This window comes from Meles meles, chromosome 2 (genome assembly GCF_922984935.1).
Source record: "Meles meles chromosome 2, mMelMel3.1 paternal haplotype, whole genome shotgun sequence".
Lineage (NCBI taxonomy): Eukaryota > Metazoa > Chordata > Mammalia > Carnivora > Mustelidae > Meles > Meles meles.
In genome coordinates, this window is record NC_060067.1 from 12,338,126 (window position 1) to 12,357,878 (window position 19,753).

General features: G+C 38.4%; 1 protein-coding gene across 3 annotated transcripts in view; it reads left to right on the forward strand.

The window, feature by feature from the left end:
• LOC123933666 (UDP-glucuronosyltransferase 2B31-like) overlaps nucleotides 1–19,753 on the forward strand; it is a 32,149-nt gene that overhangs the window by 6,626 nt on the left and 5,770 nt on the right. For 2 of the 3 annotated variants that reach the window (XM_045993104.1, XM_045993095.1), the window contains exons 3-4: nucleotides 1,930–2,061; nucleotides 3,973–4,060. In XM_045993104.1, coding sequence (XP_045849060.1) covers nucleotides 1,930–2,061; nucleotides 3,973–4,060 — 220 coding nt within the window. Of the gene's footprint in view, nucleotides 1–1,929; nucleotides 2,062–3,972; nucleotides 4,061–11,576; nucleotides 11,672–19,753 lie in introns of those variants that run through there. The other variant, XM_045993085.1, reaches the window with a different exon arrangement.

Consider the following 19,753-nt stretch of genomic DNA (forward strand, 5'->3'; position numbering starts at 1 on the left):
AAGAAAAATAAGCATCACTTACTGAATGATTTTATGCCCTTTTCAACATCTTGTTGTCCACCTTTTTATTTGTAATAAGATGAAACTAAGATCTTGATGGTTAACCTAATACCAATTTTGATTAGAAAATGTTTAAGTGTTTATGGTAACTTACTGAAAGTCTAAATCCTGAAGTAAACCTAGCAAAAGTTCTATTCAGTCTAACACAAGCATCCAGGACAGATAAATCCATAAATATTATGTATTTACACACTATGGAATATTAGTCATAAAACAGAATAAATGTCTAACACATACTCTAACGTGGAAAAGCTTCAGGATGTTACAGAAAGTGAAAGGGGGCAATCACAAAAAGATGAATATGGTATGAATCCACTGCTATGAGGTATGCAGATTAGTCAAATTCATAGAAATACAAAGCATAATAATGGTTGATAAAGATGGTGAAGAAGGGAATGGGGAATTGTTATATAATGGGCACAGAATTTTGTGTATTTCACCACCATTTAAAGATAAAAACAGACATTACTCTAAAAATCCTCATACTATTTGGTATCTCTCTTTAGCTGTTTGAAGATTTTTTTAAAATTTCTTTTCAACATAACAGTATTCATTGTTTTTGCACCACACCAGTGCTCCATGCAATACGTGCCCTCCCTATTACCCACCACCTGGTTCCTCCAACCTCCCACCCCTTGCCCCTTCAAAACCCTCAGGTTGTTTTTCAGAGTCCATAGTCTCTCATGGTTCATCTCTCCTTCCAATTTCCCTCAACTCTCTTCTCCTCTCCATCTCCCCAGACTCTTTTTGTGAGGCCAGCATTACCCTGATCCCCAACCAGGCAAAGACCCTACCAAAAAGGAGAATTTCAGACCAATATCACTGATGAATATGGATGCAAAGATTCTCAACAAGATCCTAGCAAACAGGTTCCAACAGCACATTAAAGAGATTATCCACCATGACCAGGTGGGACTCATCCCTGGGTTACAAGGATGGTTAAACATTCGCAAATCAATCAATGTGATAGAACACATCAATAAGAGAAGAGAGAAGAACCACATGGTCCTCTCAATTGATACAGAAAAAGCATTTGACAAAATCCAGCATCCGTTCCTGATTAAAACGCTTCAAAGTATAGGGATAGAGGGAACATTCCTGAACTCCATAAAATCTATCTATGAAAGACCCACAGCAAATATCATCCTCAATGGGAAAAAGCCTGCAGCCTTCCTGTTGAGATCAGGAATGTGACAAGGATGTCCACTCTCACCACTCTTGTTCAACATAGTATTAGAAGTCCTAGCAACAGCAATCAGACAACAAAGAGAAATAAAATGTATCCAAATTGGCAATGAAGAAGTCAAAATCTCTCTCTTTGCAGATGACATGATTCTTTATATGGAAAACCGAAAAGACTCCACCCCCAAACTACTAGAACTCATAAGCAATTCAGTAATGTGGCAGGATACAAAGTCAATGTACAGAAATCAGTGGCTTTCTTATACACTAACAATGAAAATACAGAAAGGGAAATTAGAGAATCGATTCCATTTACTATAGCACCAAGAACCATAAGATACCTGGGAATAAATGGAGGTAAAGGATCTGTACTCGAGGAACTACAGAACACTCATGAAAGAAATTGAAATAGATTTTTTTTTGAGATTTATTTATTTGAGAGAGAGATGGGGGATAGGGGAAGGGAGCAGAGTGAGAGACAGGAGACCCAGCAGATTCTCCACTGAGTGTAGAGCCAGACTCGGGGCTCAAACTCACAACCCTGAGATCATGACCTGAGGTAAAATCAAGAGTCAGATACTTAACCGACTGAACCACCCAGGCACCCCTGTAGAAATTTTTTTTTTTTTTAATAGTGTTTGCTGTTGGTGTTCCTCTTTTGTAATGGAACAAATTCTTTCTTCACAGGAAATGGAAGAGTTTGTTCAGAGCTCTGGAGAAAATGGTATTGTGGTGTTTACACTGGGATCTATGATCACTAACATGCCAGATGAAAAAGCCAATGTGATTGCATCAGCCCTTGCACAGATCCCACAAAAGGTTAGATAAAGTAACTTAATCCTATACAACTACTTAATGAGTCTGTTAAACTGTGTAAAGAGTTTGTTTGCCCTTTCCTTCATGACATGGAAACCCTGATGATAGCTCCAATTTATCTCAGATATGAGCAAAATATACATGGCAGATGGTAAAGTGGTAGTACAGAAGGTGTTTTGACAATAACTTTGGCATTAACATTGAGATCAGAAAGAAATATATTTAGGAGGTATATGTTTAGGAGATACAGTGTAACGTTTGCTATTATAATGTATTATGGCAGATGCAGAAATCACCAAATTCTGTCCTGTCATTCACTCCTTCTCCTTACAGGATTTCCAAGGACACTGAAAAACACATAGATGTTCTCTGAAAGGAGCTAAATTTCAACAGTTATGTTAAGTAGGAACTGATAAAAGTCTGAAAATCTTCATGCATTTTATGCTTGCTGGATAACCCAGGTTTCTTTTCCTTCCACTAGCTTTTTGAGAAAAGCCAACTCAGTGTGCTGTTCAGAGAAAGGATGCCCAGGGCTTACCAAGCTATGTTTTGGCAATCATCCAGCCTAGATGATTCAGGAAAAGAGAAAAACTGACATGACTGGTGGAGTGGACTCTGTTAAGAGTAAAAGAGTAAAATAAATGAAAAGGGAGGAGATGAGTCCACCCCTCTAGGTGACTCTGTGCTTAGTAATAGTGGTTCCAAAAGGACTTTAACTTACCAGAATAGTAACTCCTCCTGATTAAGGAAGGAAATGGAAATATATTAAGGACTCAACCAGAAACAAGCTTAGGAAGGGAAAGTTCCAGATGCCTCTTTCTATGTAAAATATAGTGGTAAATTATATTCTGATACATAGAAAACACCTGGAGTATTTAGGTATTTGTGAACTACTTTTTGGTTTACTGATATAGTTTCTCTTTATGCTAATGTTCACTTAATATCTAAAGTTACTTGAACATTCGCATAACAAATACATGTTAACCAATGTAAACCATCATCCAGTTTATGTGGATTGGTGGGGAATTCTAAAATCAATCTATTTTTGGTACTGGGAATGGAAATTGCTTGGATATGGAACTCATATTAATCCATGCCATCAATGTTTTGTAGTGCATCACTGAAGTGTTAACAATCAGTTAAATAAAATGTTGCATCATCACAGTTTTGGATGCTTTTTAATAGCTGCACTTTTATTTCTGAAGTCCCAATAGGCTCTTCTTTGTAATATTTAAAATAATTTCCAAACCAAGAAATAGTAATAATAATCTGGGTTCATGTGAAAAATTACCTTTTTCTTGAAGGTAGTGCCTAATAATTAGTAATGTAAAAGAAATTATAGGTACTAAGAGAAGTTATTTATATTAATAAATTACTGGTAAGCAGAAATATTTATTACTCACAAACAAAAGATTGCATATTTAATTTTTTTGTATTTCAAAAGGTGTAAACTCTAATAAAATAACATATGGAACATAGTGGATATACATGAACTCCCTCCTGTAACCCTTCCAAAGAAATAGATAATATTACATTAGAAGATGATAGCAGTTATAATAGATAAAACAAAACAAATGTGTAGGCATTAGTAATTTCCAATTTGTTTGCACTAGAATTATAATAACTGCCTAAAAATTTCTTAAATACTTATATTTGTCACTGTTAATCACATTTGTCTAATCTCTATGTGTGAAACATCATGATTACATTCATACTTGATTGAATGTAAAAATAGGTAAGAAATGTGGGTATTTTATTATACCAGTATTTTGGTGTCTCATTTTTAATATTTTTGTCTTTTATCTATCAGTCAGTGAAAGGGGTCTAGCTAGATTATCTCTTAATCTTTTTAAAATTATAATATGCTATAACTTCAAAGTTTCAACTCATGAAATAAAGGATTCTCTTTAACAGGTTCTATGGAGATTTGCTGGCAAGAAACCAGACAAGTTAGGGCCAAATACTCGGCTATATGATTGGATTCCCCAGAATGACCTTCTTGGTAAGAATCTGGAAAACCTTGAATTAAAAGTAATGCTAAACAAAATGATAAGAGTTTCCAAGCAGCAAGTTGATTGAACATTCATTATTGAAAAATTTAAAAACAAGACTTAACTTCTTTACATTTACTTTGCCATGCTAGGAGGGAAAAGATCAGATATGGGATGTTATTATACACAGTCACGTTCCTTATGACCAGACTCAATGTATCTTTATTTCAGGTATAATTACTTCTAAAGGGTAATTTTCTAATTTTTAATTTAAATACAAATAGCCAACATAAAGTGCATCATTAGTTTCAGTTGTACTGTTTAATAATTTATCATTTGCATATAACACCCAGTGCTCACACCATCAAGTCCCCTCCATAAGGTCCAGAATTGTGATGCACCAACGCTGGTTTTTTTTCTTTTTTTTTTTAATTTTATTTTTTTATTTGTTTATTTACAGCATAACAGTGTTCATTGTTTTGGCATCACACCCAGTGCTCCATGCAGTACGTGCCCTCCCTATTACCCACCACCTGGTTCCTCAACCTCCCACTCCCCCCCCTTCTGCCGCCCCTTCATAACCCTCTGGTTGTTTTTCAGAGTCCATAGTCTCTTATGGTTCATCTCCCCTTCCAGTTTCCCTCAACTCCCTCTCCTCTCCATCTCCCCATGTCCTCCATGTTATTTGTTATGCTCCACAAATAAGTGAGACTATATGATACTTGACTCTCTCTGCTTGACTTATTTCGCTCAGGAAAATCTCTTCCAGTCCCGTCCATGTTGCTACAAAAGTTGGGTATTCATCCTTTCTGATGGAGGCATAATACTCCATTGTGTATATGGACCACATCTTCCTTATCCATTCATCCGTTGAAGGGCATCTTGGTTCTTTCCACAGTTTGGTGACCGTAGCCATTGCTGCAATAAACATTGGGGTACAGATGGCCCTTCTTTTCACTACATCTGTATCTTTTGGGGTAAATAGCCAGCACTGCAATTGCAGGGTCATAGGGAAGCTCTATTCTTAATTTCTTCAGGAATCTCCACACTGTTCTCCAAAGTGGCTGCACCAACTTGCATTCCCACTAACAGTGTAAGAGGGTTCCCCTTTCTCCACATCCTCTCCAACACACGTTGTTTCCTGTCTTGCTAATTTTGGCCATTCTAACTGGTGTCAGGTGGTATCTCAATGTGGTTTTAATTTGAATCTCCCTGATGGCTAGTGATGATGAACATTTTTTCATGTGTCTGATAGCCATTTGTATGTCTTCATTGGAGAAGTGTCTGTTCATATCTTCTGCCCATTTTTTTGATATGATTATCTGTTTTGTGTGTGTTGAGTTTGAGAAGTTCTTTATAGATCCTAGATATCAACCTTTTGTCTGTACTGTCATTTGAAAATATCTTCTCCCATTTCGTGGGTTGCCTTTTTGTCTTGTTGACTGTTTCCTTTGCCGTGCAGAAGCTTTTGATCTTGATGAAGTCCCAAAAGTTCATTTTTGCTTTTGTTTCCTTGGCCTTTGGAGACATATCTTGAAAGAAGCTGCTGTGGCTGATATCAAAGAGGTTACTGCCTATGTTCTCCTCTAGGATTCTGATAGATTCCTGTCTCACGTTGAGGTCTTTTATCCATTTCGAGTTTATCTTTGTGTACGGTGTAAGAGAATGGTTGAGTTTCATTCTTCTACATATCGCTGTCCAGTTTTCCCAGCACCATTTATTGAAGAGACTGTCTTTTTTCCATTGAATATTTTTTCCTGTTTTGTCTAAGATTATTTTACCATAGAGTTGAGGGTCCATATCTGGACTCTCCACTCTGTTCCACTGGTCTATGTGTCTGTTTTTATGCCAGTACCACGCTGTCTTGGTGATCACAGCTTTGTAGTAAAGCTTGAAATCGGGTAACGTGATGCCGCCAGTTTTGTTTTTGTTTTTCAATATTTCCTTAGCAATTCGGGGTCTCTTCTGATTCCATACAAATTTTAGGATTATTTGCTCCAGCTCTTTGAAAAATACCGGTGTAATTTTGATTGGAATGGCATTAAAAGTATAGATTGCTCTAGGCAGTATAGACATTTTAACAATGTTTATTCTTCCAATCCAAGAGCATGGAACAGTCTTCCATCTTTTTGTGTCTTCTTCAATTTCTTTCATGAGTGTTCTGTAGTTCCTCGAGTACAGGTCCTTTACCTCTTTGGTTAGGTTTATTCCCAGATATCTTATGGTTCTTGGTGCTATAGTAAATGGAATCGATTCTCTAATTTGCCTTTCTGTATTTTCATTGTTAGTGTATAAGAAAGCCACAGATTTCTGTACATTGACTTTGTATCCTGCCACGTTACTGAATTGCTGTATGAGTTCTAGTAGTTTGGGGGTGGAGTCTTTGGGGTTTTCCATATAAAGAATCATGTCATCTGTGAAGAGAGAGAGTTTGACTTCTTCCTTGCCAATTTGGATACCTTTTATTTCTCTTTGTTGTCTGATTGCCATTGCTAGTTCTTCTAATACTATGTTGAACAAGAGTGGTGAGAGTGGGCATCCTTGTCGTGTTCCTGATCTCAACGGGAAGGCTGCAAGCTTTTTCCCATTGAGGATGATATTTGCTGTGGGTGTTTCATAGATAGATTTTATGAAGTTCAGGAATGTTCCCTCTATCCCTATACTTTGAAGCGTTTTCATCAGGAACGGATGCTGGATTTTGTCAAATGCTTTTTCTGTATCAATTGAGAGGACCATGTGGTTCTTCTCTCTTCTCTTATTGATTTGTTCTATTACATTGATTGATTTGCGAATGTTGAACCAACCTTGCAACCCAGGGATGAATCCCACCTGGTCATGGTGGATAATCTTTTGAATGTGCTGCTGGATCCTGTTTGCTAGGATCTTGTTGAGAACCTTTGCATCCATATTCATCAGTGATATTGGTCTGAAATTCTCCTTTTTGGTAGAGTCTTTGCCTGGTTTGGGGATCAGGGTAATGCTGGCTTCATAAAAAGAGTCTGGAAGTTTTCCTTCTGCTTCAATTTTTTGGAACAGCTTCAGGAGAATTGGTGTTATTTCTTCTTTGAAAGTTTGGTAGAATTCCCCAGGGAATCCGTCAGGTCCTGGGCTCTTGTTTTTTGGGAGGTTTTTGATCACTGCTTCAATCTCATTACTAGATATTGGTCTATTCAGGTTGTCAATTTCTTCCTGGTTCAATTTTGGGAGTTTGTAGCTTTCCAGGAATGCATCCATTTCATCTAGGTTGCTTAGCTTATTGGCATATAACTGTTGGTAATAATTTCTGATGATTGTTTCTATTTCCTTGGTGTTCGTGGTGATCTCTCCCTTTCATTCATAATTTTATTAATTTGGGCTTTCTCTCTTTTCTTTTGGATTAGTGTGGCCAATGGTTTATCAATCCTATTGATTCTTTCAAAAAACCAGCTTCTAGTTTCATTGATACATTCTACTGTATCTCTCATTTCTACCTCATTGATCTCTGCTCTAATCTTGATTATTTCCCTTCTTGCATGTGGAATTGGTTTGATTTGTTGTTGATTCTCCAGTTCTTTAAGGTGTAGAGACAGCTGGTGTATTCTGGATTTTTCAATGTTTTTGAGGGAGGCTTGGATGGCTATGTATTTCCCCCTTAGAACCGCCTTTGCTGTATCCCATAGGTTTTGGACCGAAGTGTCTTCATTCTCATTGGTTTCCATAAATTGTTTAAGTTCATCTTTGATCTCCTGGTTGATCCAAGCATTCTTAAGCAAGGTGGTCTTTAGTTTCCAGGTGTTTGAGTTCCTTTTCAACATTCCTTTCTTCAACATTCCTTTCAACATTCCACTCTCAACATTTCTTTTTCAACATTTGGGGTCTTTTCTGGATCCTTACAAATTTTAGGATTATTTGTACCAGTTCTTTGAAAATTGTTGATGGTGTTTTAATCAGGATTTCACTGAATGTGTAGATTGCTCTGGGTACCATGGACATTTTAACAGTATTTATTCTTCCAATCCATGAGCATGGAATATTTTTTCATTTCTTTGTGTCCTCCTCAAATTCATTCACATGTCCTCTGTAATTTTTAGAGTACAGACCCTTTACCTCTTTGGTTAGGTTTATTCCCATGTATCTTATAGTTTTGGGTGCAATTTTAAATAGGATAGACTCCTCAATTTCTCTTTCTTCTGTTTCATTGTTAGTGTATAGAAATGCAACTGGTCTCTATGCATTGATTTTATTTTCTGCCATGTGACTGAATTCCTGTATCAGTTCTAGCAATTTGGGGGTAGAGCGTTTGGAGTTTTCCACATAAGGTATCATGTCATCAGCAAAGAGTCAGAGTCTGACTTCTTCTTTGTCAATTTGAATGCATTTGATTTCTTTTTGTTATCTAACTGCTGAGGCTAGGATTTCCAGTATTATGTTGAATAAAAATGATGAGAGTGGGCATCCCTGTCATATTCCTGACCTTAGTGGAAAAGCTCTGTTTTCCCCCCATTGAGAATTAAATTCGCTGTGGACTTTTCACAGATGGCTTTTATTATATTGAGATAGTTTCTCCTGTGCCTACACTGTGGAGAGTTTTAATCAAGAAACCTACTGTGTTTTATCAAATGTTTTTCTACATCAATAGAGAAGGACATATATGGTTCTTGCCCTTTCTTTTATTAATGTGATGTATTACATTGATTGATTTGTAGTGCAGAACCACCTTGCAGCCCAGGAATAAGTCTCACTTCGTTGTGGTGAATAATCCTCTTAATGCACTGTTGGATCTTATTGGCTAGTATCTTGGTGAGAAATTTTGCATTCATGTTCATCAGGGGTATTGCTCTGTAATTCTCCTTTTTGGTGGGGTCTTTGGTTTGGAGATCAAGATAATGCTGGCCTCATAAATTGAGTTCAGAAATTTTCCTTCCATTTCTATTTTTTGAAACAGCTTCAGAACAATAGGTATTATTTCTTCTTTAAATGTTTGGTAGAATTCCCATGAGAAGCCATTGGCTCTCATCTCTTGTTGGTTGGGAGATTTTTTTTCTTACTACTTCAAAATCCTTCCTGGTTATCAGTTTGTTCACATTTTCTATTTCTTCTTGTTTCAGTTTTAGTAGGTTATATGTTTCCAGAAATGCAGCCGTTTCTTCCAGATTGCCTAATTTGTTGGCATATAGTTGCTCATAATATGTACTTAAAATTATTTGTATTTCCTTGGTGTTGATCATGATCTCTCCTCTTTCATTCATGACTTATTAATTTGGGTCCTTTCTCTTTCTTTTTGATAATGTGGCTAGGGATTTATTGATGTAATTAACTCTTTGTAAGAACAAGCTCCTAGTTTCATTGATCTACTCTACTCTTTTGGTTTCTATTTCGTTGATTTGCACTCTAATCATTATTATTTTTTCTCCTGCTTGGTATAAACTTTATTTGCTGTTCTTCCTCCAGTTCCTTTAGTTTTAAAGTTAGCTTGTGTGTTTTAGACTTTTCTAATTTTTTAATAAAAAGGTCTGCATTGCTATGTACTTCCCTCTTAGGACCACCTTGCTGCATCCTAAAGGCTTTGAACAGTTGTGTTTTCATTTTCGTTGATTTCCATGAAACCTTTTAATTCTTCTTTAATGTCCTGGTCGACCCATTCATTCTTTAGTAGAATACTCTTTTACCTTCAAATGTTTGAGTTCCTTCCAAACATCCTCTTGTTATTGAGTTCAAGTTCAAAGAATCATGCCTAAAAATATGTCAGGGATAATCCCAATCTTTTGATATGGGTTGAAAAACAATTTGTGACCCAGTATGTGATTTATTCTGGAGTATGTTCCATGTGCACTTGAGAAGAATGTGTATCCTGTTGCTTTAGATGGAATGCTCTGTATATATCTGTGAAGACCATCTCATCCACTGTGTCATCCATAGCCCTTGTTTCCTTGTTTATCTTCACTTAGATGTCCATTACAGAGTGGGATATTGAAATTCCCTATTATTGCATTGTTATCAATGTGTTACTTTAATTTGGTTATTAATATATTTATATAAATCATTGTTTCCAAGTTAGAAGCATACATATTTTAATTGTTAGATCTTGTTGGAAAGACCCTTTAGTTATGATATAGTGTCTCTCTTCATCCCTTTCTACAGACTTTGGTTTAAAATATGCTTTTTGGACATGAGGACTGCCAACCCAGCTTTCTTCTGATGCCCATTAGCATGAAAAATTGTTTTCCACCCCCTCACTTTCAAACTGGAGGTGTCCTTGAGTCCAAAATGTGTCTCTTGCAGACAGCATATCAATGTGTCTTGCTATTTTTATGTAATCTGATACCCTGTGTCTTTCGGTTTGTCCACTTAGCCCATATCATTCAGAGTAACTATTGAAAGATATGAGTTTTGTGCTATTGTATTCCTGTAAAGTCACTGGTTCTGTAGGTTGTCTCTCTTCCTTTCTGGTCTATATTACTTTTGGACTCTCTCTTCACTTAAAGAATCTCCTTTAATATTACTTTCATAGCTGGTTTAGTAATCAGAAATTCTTGGAATTTCTGTTTGTCCTGGAAGCCTTTTCTCTCTCCTATTTTGAATGAAAGCCTTACTGGATAAAGTATTCTTGCCTTTGTATTTGTCTTATTTAGCACTCTAAATATATCATACCAGCCTTTTCTGGCTTGCCAGGTCTCTGTGGATAGGTCTGCTGTGAGTCTAATGTCTCTACTTTGTAGGTTATGGACCTCTTATCCCAAGCTGCTTTCAGGATTTTCTTTTCATCTCTGAGATTTGCAAGTTTCATTGTTATGTGTCAAGGTGCTGACCTATTTTTATTGATTTTCAGGGGAGTTCTCTGTGCCTCCTGGGCTTGAATGCCTGTTTACTTCCTCAGAGTAGGGAAATTCTCAGCTGTGATTTGCCCAAATATGCATCATGGACCTCTCTTTCTCTACCTCTGGGACCCCATAAATTCTAATATTATTCTGTTTTATGGGATCACTGATTTATGAAATCTCCCCCACCCTCTGGGTCCATTAGTTATTTTTCTTCTTTTTCTCTGGCTTCCTTCCTTCCTTCCCTCCTTTCCATCACTTTGTCTTCTATGTTACTGACTCTTCTGCCTCATTTACCTTAGCTGTAAGAGCATCCCTTTTAGATAGCATCTAGTTAAGTATTTTTTTTTAATTTTTTTAAAATTTTATTTATTTGACAGAGAAAGAGATCACAAGTAGGCAGAGAGGTAGGCAGAGAGAGAGGAGGAAGCAATGCAGGGCTCGATCCCAGGACCCTGAGATCATGACCTCAGCCGAAGGCAGCAGCTTAAACCACTAAGCCACCCAGGCGCCCCTCAGTTAAAGTATTTTTAATTTGTCTGATTAGATTTTATTTCTGCACTAAGAGATTCTCTAGTATGTTTTATACTTTTTTCCAGCCCACTTAGTAACTTTATAATCATTATCCTGAATTCCAGCTCTGGTATTTTACATATATCCATTTTGATTATATCTGTGGCAGAGAGTATCACCTATGGTTCCTTCTTTTGTTGTGATTTCCTCCTTCTAGGCATTTTACCCAGAGAAGAATGGAAGAATGAGACAACAAAATAAAAAATATCAACCGTGAATCAAATGAAACACACACTAGACAAATCCAAAGAGGTCAGAAACTATAAAAGACAAAGAAAAAAAAAAAAGGTGCTAGGGCAGTGAGATTATAATCTGCCAGGTGGACAAAACATGGTGATCGACTTGGTCCTGGGTGTATTTTGGTCTGTTAGAAAACACTACATCCCAAAATTATAAAGAAAGCAAAATTCATATAAACACAAAAATATAATTGAACAGTGAGAGGAAGCTAAAAATGAAGACTAAATCTATAAAATGTAAATTTAAAAATGAAAGCTAAAAAATACTTAAAAACAAATAATTGATAAAATAAGAAACCAGTTGGGGTGCCTGGTTGGCTCAGCCACTTAAGCTATTGACTTTGGCTCAGCTCATGATTTCCAGGTTTTTAGATCGAGCCCTGCATCTGGCTCCATCCTCAGCATGGAAATTGCTTCTCTCTCTCTTTCCGTCTGTGATTCCTCCCTGCTCATTCTCTCTCTCTCACACACATATAAACAATATGTTTAAAAAAAATGAAATAAGAGGAGGAGTCAAGATGGCGGAGAAGTAGCAGCCTGAGACTACATCAGGTAGCAGGAGATCAGCTCGATAGCTTATCTAAACATTGCAAACACCTACAAATCCATCGGGAGAGCGAAGAGAAGAAGAACAGCAACTCTAGAAACAGAAAATCAACCACTTTCTGAAAGGTAGGACTGGCGGAGAAGTGAATCTAAAATGATGGGAAGATAGACGGCGGGGGGAGGGGATGGCTCCCGGTAAGTGGCGGAGGAACAGAGCACAAAATCAGGACTTTTAAAAGTCTGTTCCACTGAGGGACATTGCTCCAGAGGCTAAACGAGGGTGAAGCCCACGCGGGGTCAGTGTGGCCCCAGGTCCCGCAGGGTCACAGAAGGATCAGGGTGTCGGAGTGTCGCAGAGCTCGCAGGTATTAGAACGGAGAAGCCAGCTGCAGAGACAAAGCCAAGGACTGAACTCTCAGCTCAGGGTTACCTTGAACTGGTCGCGGGCTGGGTGAGCTCGGAGCGCGGCTAGAGGCTGGGGATACAGGAGTGATTGGGTGCTGTCCTCTGGGGGCACACTGAGGAGTGGGGCCCCAGGCTCTCGGCTCCTCCGGGCTGGAAACTAGGAGACTAGGAGGCCGCCATTTTCATTCCCGTCCTCCGGAACTCTATGGAAAGCATTCAGGGAACAGAAGCTCCCAAAAGTGAACCCGAGCCGATTACTTAGTCCGATTACCGGCCGCCGGTAAGGGCGGTGCAATCCCGCCTCGGGCAAAGACACTTGAGAGTCACTACAACAGACCCCTCCCCCAGAAGATCAACAAAATATCCAGCCAGGACGAAGTTCATCTATCAAGGAAAGTAGGTTCAATTCCTAAGACAGCAAAGCAATTCCAGAGGAGGAGAAAGCAAAGCACGGAACTCATGGCTTTCTCCCCATGATTCTTTAGTCTTGCGGCTACTTCAATTTTTTTTTCTTTTTTCAATTTCTTTTTCTTTTTTCTTTTTTCTTCTTCTGCTAAATTTTTTAAAACTTTTACCCTTTTCTTTTTTAACGTTTTTTGACTAGTTTATCTAAATATATATATTTTTTTCTTTCTTTTTTATATTTTTTCTTTATTTGTTTTATTTTTTAAATTTTTTTCTTTTTTTTTTCAGAACCTGTTTTTATCCCCTTTCTCCCCCCCACAATTTGGGGTCTCTTCTCATTTGGTTACAGCGCATTTTTCTGGGGTCTTTGCCACCCTTTTAGTATTTTATTTGCTCCTTCATATCCTCTTATCTGGACAAAATGACAAGGCGGAAAAAATCACCACAAACAAAAGAACAAGAGACAGTACCGAAGGCTAAGGACCTAATCAACACAGACATTGGTAATATGTCAGATCAAGAGTTCAGAATGATGATTCTGAACATTCTAGCCAGGCTCGAAAAAGGCATGGAAGATATTAGAGAAACCCTCTCTGGAGATATTAAAGCCCTTTCTGGAGAAATTAAAGAACTAAAATCTAACCAAGTTGAAATAAAAAAAGCTATTAATGAGGTGCAATCAAAAATGGAGGCTCTCACTGCTAGGATAAATAAGGCAGAAGAAAGAATTAGTGATATAGAAGACCAAATGACAGAGAATAAAGAAGCCGAACAAAAGAGGGACAAACAGCTACTGGACCATGAGGGGAGAATTTGAGAGATAAGTGACACCATAAGACGAAACAACATTAGAATAATTGGGATTCGAGAAGAAGAAGAAACAGAGAGGGGAGCAGAAGAGATTCTCTCTATTGGAGAGAATCATTGGAGAGAATTTCCCTAATATGGCAAAGGGAACAAGCATCAAAATCCAGGAGATGCAGAGAACCCCCCTCAAAGTCAACAAGAATAGGTCCACACCCCGTCACCTAATAGTAAAATTTACAAGTCTTAGTGACAAAGAGAAAATCCTGAAAGCAGCCCGAGAAAAGAAGTCTGTAACATACAATGGTAAAAATATTAGATTGGCAGCAGACTTATCCACAGAGACCTGGCAGGCCAGGAAGAGCTGGCATGATATATTCAGAGCACTAAACGAGAAAAAGGTGCAGCCAAGAATACTCTATCCAGCTAGGCTATCATTGAAAATAGAAGGAGAGATCAAAAGCTTCCAGGACAAAAAAAAAAAAACTGAAAGAATTTGCAAACACCAAACCAGCTCTCCAGGAAATATTGAAAGGGGTCCTCTAAGCAAAGAGAGAGCCTAAAAGTAGTAGATCAGAAAGGTACAGAGACAATATACAGTAACAGTCACCTTACAGACTAATAATGGCACTAAATTCATATCTCTCAATAGTTACCCTGAATGTTAATGGGCTAAATGCCCCAATCAAAAGACACAGGGTATCAGAATGGATAAAAAAACAAAACCCATCAGTATGTTGCCTACAAGAAACTCATTTTAGACGCGAAGACACCTCCAGATTTAAAGTGAGGGGGTGGAAAACAATTTAACATGCTAATGGGCATCAGAAGAAAGCTGGGGTGGCAATCCTTATAGCAGATCAATTCGATTTTAAGCCAAAGACTATAATAAGAGATGAGGAAGGACACTATATCCTACTCAAAGGGTCTGTCGAACAAGAAGATCTAACAATTTTAAATATCTATGCCCCTAACGTGGGAGCAGCCAACTATATCAACCAATTAATAACAAAATCAAAGGAACACATCAACAATAATATAATAATAGTAGGGGACTTTAACACTCCCCTCACTGAAATGGACAGATCATCCAAGCAAAAGATCAACAAGGAAATAAAGGCCTTAAATGACACACTGGACCAGATGGACATCACAGATATATTCAGAACATTTCATCCAAAGGCAACAGAATACACATTCTTCTCTAGTGCACATGGAACCTTCTCCAGAATAGATCACATCCTGGGTCACAAATCAGGTCTCAACTGGTATCAAAAGATTAGGATCATTCCCTGCATATTTTCAGACCACAATGCTCTGAAGCTAGAACTCAATTACAAGAGGAAAGCTGGAAAGAGCCCAAAAACATGGAGACTAAACAGCATCCTTCTAAAGAATGAATGGGTCAACCAGGAAATTAAAGAAGAATTGAAAAAATTCATGGAAACAAATGATAATGAAAGCACAACAGTTCAAAATCTGTGGGACGCAGCAAAGGCAGTCCTGAGAGGAAAATATATAGCGGTACAAGCCTTTCTCAAGAAACAAGAAAGGTCTCAAGTACTCAACCTAACCCTACACGTAAAGGAGCTGGAGAAAGAACAAGAAAGAAACCCTAAACCCAGCAGGAGAACAGAAATCATAAAGATCAGAGCAGAAATCAATGAAATAGAAACCAAAAAAAAACAATAGAAAAAATCAATGAAACTAGGAGCTGGTTCTTTGAAAGAATCAATAAGATTGATAAACCCCTGGTCAGACTCATCAAAAAGAAAAGAGAAAGGACCCAAATCAATAAAATCATGAATGAAAGAGGAGAGATCACAACTAACACCAAAGAAATACAGACAATCATAAGAACATACTATGAGCAACTCTACGCCAACAAATTTGACAATCTGGAAGAAATGGATGCATTCCTAGAGACATATAAACTACCACAACTGAACCAGGAAGAAATAGAAAACCTGAACAGGCCCATAACCAGTAAGGAGATTGAAACAGTCATCAAAAATCTCCAAACAAACAAAAGCCCAGGGCCAGACGGCTTCCCAGGGGAATTCTACCAAACATTTAAAGAACTAATTCCTATTCTCCTGAAACTGTTCCAAAAAATAGAAATGGAAGGAAAACTTCCAAACTCATTTTATGAGGCCAGCATCACCTTGATCCCAAAACCAGACAAGGATCCCACCAAAAAAGAGAACTACAGACCAATATCCTTGATGAACACAGACGCAAAAATTCTCGCCAAAATACTAGCCAATAGGATTCAACAGTACATTAAAAGGATTATTCACCACGATCAAGTGGGATTTATTCCAGAGCTGCAGGGTTGGTTTAACATCCGCAAATCAATCAATGTGATACAACACATTAATAAAAGAAAGAACAAGAACCATATGATCCTCTCCATAGATGCTGAAAAAGCATTTGACAAAGTACAGCATCCCTTCCTGATCAAAACTCTTCAAAGTGTAGGGATAGAGGGCACATACCTCAACATTATCAAAGCCATCTATGAAAATCCCACCGCAAATATCATTCTCAATGGAGAAAAACTGAAAGCTTTTCCGCTAAGGTCAGGAGCACGGCAGGGATGTCCATTATCACCACTGCTATTCAACATAGTACTAGAAGTCCTAGCCTCAGCAATCAGACAACAAAAAGAAATTAAAGGCATCCAAATTGGTAAAGAAGAAGTCAAACTATCACTCTTCGCAGATGATATGATACTATATGTGGAAAACCCAAAAGACTCCACTCCAAAACTGCTAGAACTTGTACGGGAATTCAGTAAAGTGTCAGGATATAAAATCAATGCACAGAAATCAGTTGCATTTCTGTACACCAACAACAAGACAGAAGAAATAGAAATTAAGGAGTCAGTCCCATTTACAATTGCACCCAAAACTATAAGATACCTAGGAATAAACCTAACCAAAGAGGCTAAGAATCTATATGCAGAAAATTATAAAATACTCATGAAAGAATTGAGGAAGACACAAAGAAATGGAAAAATGTTCCATGCTCCTGGATTGGAAGAATAAATATTGTGAAAATGTCTATGCTACCTAAAGCAATCTACACATTTAATGCAATCCCTATCAAAATACCATCCATTTTTTTCAAACAAATGGCACAAATAATCCTAAAATTTATATGGAACCAGAAAAGACCTCGAATAGCCAAAGGAATATTGAAAAGGAAAGCCAAAGTCAGTGGAATCACAATTCCGGACTTCAAGCTCTATTACAAAGCCGTCATCATCAAGACAGCATGGTACTGGCACAAAACAGACACATAGATCAATGGAACATAAAAGAGAGCCCAGAAATAGACCCTCAACTCTATGGTCAACTAGTCTTCGACAAAGCAGGAAAGAATGTCCAATGGAAAAAAGACAGCCTCTTCAATAAATGGTGCTGGGAAAATTGGACAGCCACATGAAGAAAAATGAAACTGGACCACTTCCTTACACCACACACGAAAATAGACTCCAAATGGATGAAGGACCTCAATGTGAGAAAGGAATCCATCAAAATCCTTGAGGAGAATGCAGGCAGCAACCTCTTCGACCTCAGCTGTAACAACATCTTCCTAGGAACAACGGCAAAGGCAAGGGAAGCAAGGGCAAAAATGAACTGTTGGGATTTCATCAAGATCAAAAGCTTTTGCACAGCAAAGGAAACAGTTAACAAAACCAAAAGACAACTGACAGAATGGGAGAAGATATTTGCAAACGACATATCAGATAAAGGGCTAGTATCCAAAATCTATAAGGAACTTAGCAAACTCAACACCCAAAGAACAAACAATCCAATCAAGAAATGGACAGAGGACATGAACAGACATTTCTGCAAAGAAGACATCCAGATGGCCAACAGACACATGAAAAAGTGCTCCACGTCACTCGGCATCAGGGAAATACAAATCAAAACCACAATGAGATATCACCTCACACCAGTCAGAATGGCTAAAATTAACAAGTCAGGAAATGACAGATGCTGGCGAGGATGTGGAGAAAGGGGAACCCTCCTACACTGTTGGTGGGAATGCAAGCTGGTGCAACCACTCTGGAAAACAGCATGGAGGTTCCTCAAAATGTTGAAAATAGAACTACCCTATGACCCAGCAATTGCACTACTGGGTATTTACCCTAAAGATACAAACATAACGATCCGAAGGGGCACGTGTATCCGAATGTTTATAGCAGCAATATCTACAATAGCCAAACTATGGAAAGAACCTAGATGTCCATCAACAGATGAATGGATAAAGAAGATGTGCTATATATACACAATGGAATACTATGCAGCCATCAAAAGAAATGAAATCTTGCCATTTGCGACGACGTGGATGGAACTAGAGCGTATCATGCTTAGTGAAATAAGTCAATCGGACAAAGACAACTATCATATGATCTCCCTGATATGAGGACATGGAGAAGCAACATGGGGGGTTAGGGGGATAGGAGAAGAATAAATGAAACAAGATGGGATTGGGAGGGAGACAAACCATAAATGACTCTTAATCTCACAAAACAAACTGGGGGTTGCTGGGGGGAGGTGGGATTGGGAGAGTGGGAGGGGGCTATGGACATTGGGGAGGGTATGTGCTATATTGAGTGCTGTGAAGTGTGTAAACCTGGCGATTCACAGACCTGTACCCCTGGGGATAAAAATACATTATATGTTTATTAAAAAAAAAAAATTGGAAGGCGAGGTGAACCATAAGAGACTATGGACTCTGAAAAACAACCTGAGGGTTTTGAAGGGTCAGGGGTGGGAGGTTGGGGGAACAGGTGGTGGGTAATGGGGAGGGCACGTTTTGCATGGAGCACTGGGTGTTGTGCAAAAACAATGAATACTGTTACGCTGAAAAAATAAATAAAATGGAAAAAAAATGAAATAAGAAACCATTTGAGAAGGAAAAAAGAATAAAAGAACAAGAGATTTTAAACTGAAAGTTAAATGAATCTTCAGAAAAACTGATTCTATATAATATTTTCTTCCTGTGCTGGAGTTTTATACTCCTCTGTGTCCAGAAACTGAGTGTTCCCTGTTGTTTCTGCTGGTCTTCTAGTAGAAGGACCAGCTGCACAGATTCTCAGGTGTCTTCCTGGGCAGATTTGCACAACATCTTGCCAGAGGCTGGGCTCAGTGTAAGCCTTCTGATTTTTCTATGTGGCTTTTGCTCACTGACGATCCTCTGTGCCTCTTTGGAGGATGAAAATACAAATGGTTGCATGCCAGTCTTCAGCCCTGGAGCTGAAACATCACAGCCCCTTCTCTTCAGCAAATCTTCAGGAATAAGCAGTTTTCAGTTCTGTGTGTGCCAAACTGCAGACACATGTGGTGTGTACCCACACTGATCCTCCCAGGGGAAGGTGGAGGGTCACCACATTTCTGCCCTTTGGAGGTCGCCCACACAAAGAATGGTCATTCAATCACGGTGCAGTTTGCAGCAAATGCAGTTTGCAGTTATGGCAAACTGAGCTGAGAGCCCCCTCCCTGTCTGACTGAACATAACTGGTTTCTCTGCTCTCATGGATTGGGAATTCTGCAGCTCAGGCACCCCTGTTCTTTCTGTGACCCCAGGGATCCTGAGACCACATTGTCCCACCTTGGATTCTGCCCCACGTTGCCACCTGAGCACCTTTCAGGCAGGGACATCTCTCCCTGGAACAGACTTCTAAAGAGTCTGAATTTGCCCTCCAGAGCTAAATCACTTTCTGGTAGCCAGCTTATGGACACTCCCTCCCCCTCCCATTTATCTTCCGAATAAATTCAGATTCATTTTTCTGCACCTCCCACCTTGCAAAAAGTGCCCACTTTTCTAATTGTAAAATTTCAGCAATTCTTTTCTTGCATCTCAAGTTGAATTCATAGGTGGTCGGAATGGTTTGATAGTTATCTGGCTAAATTCAGGGACA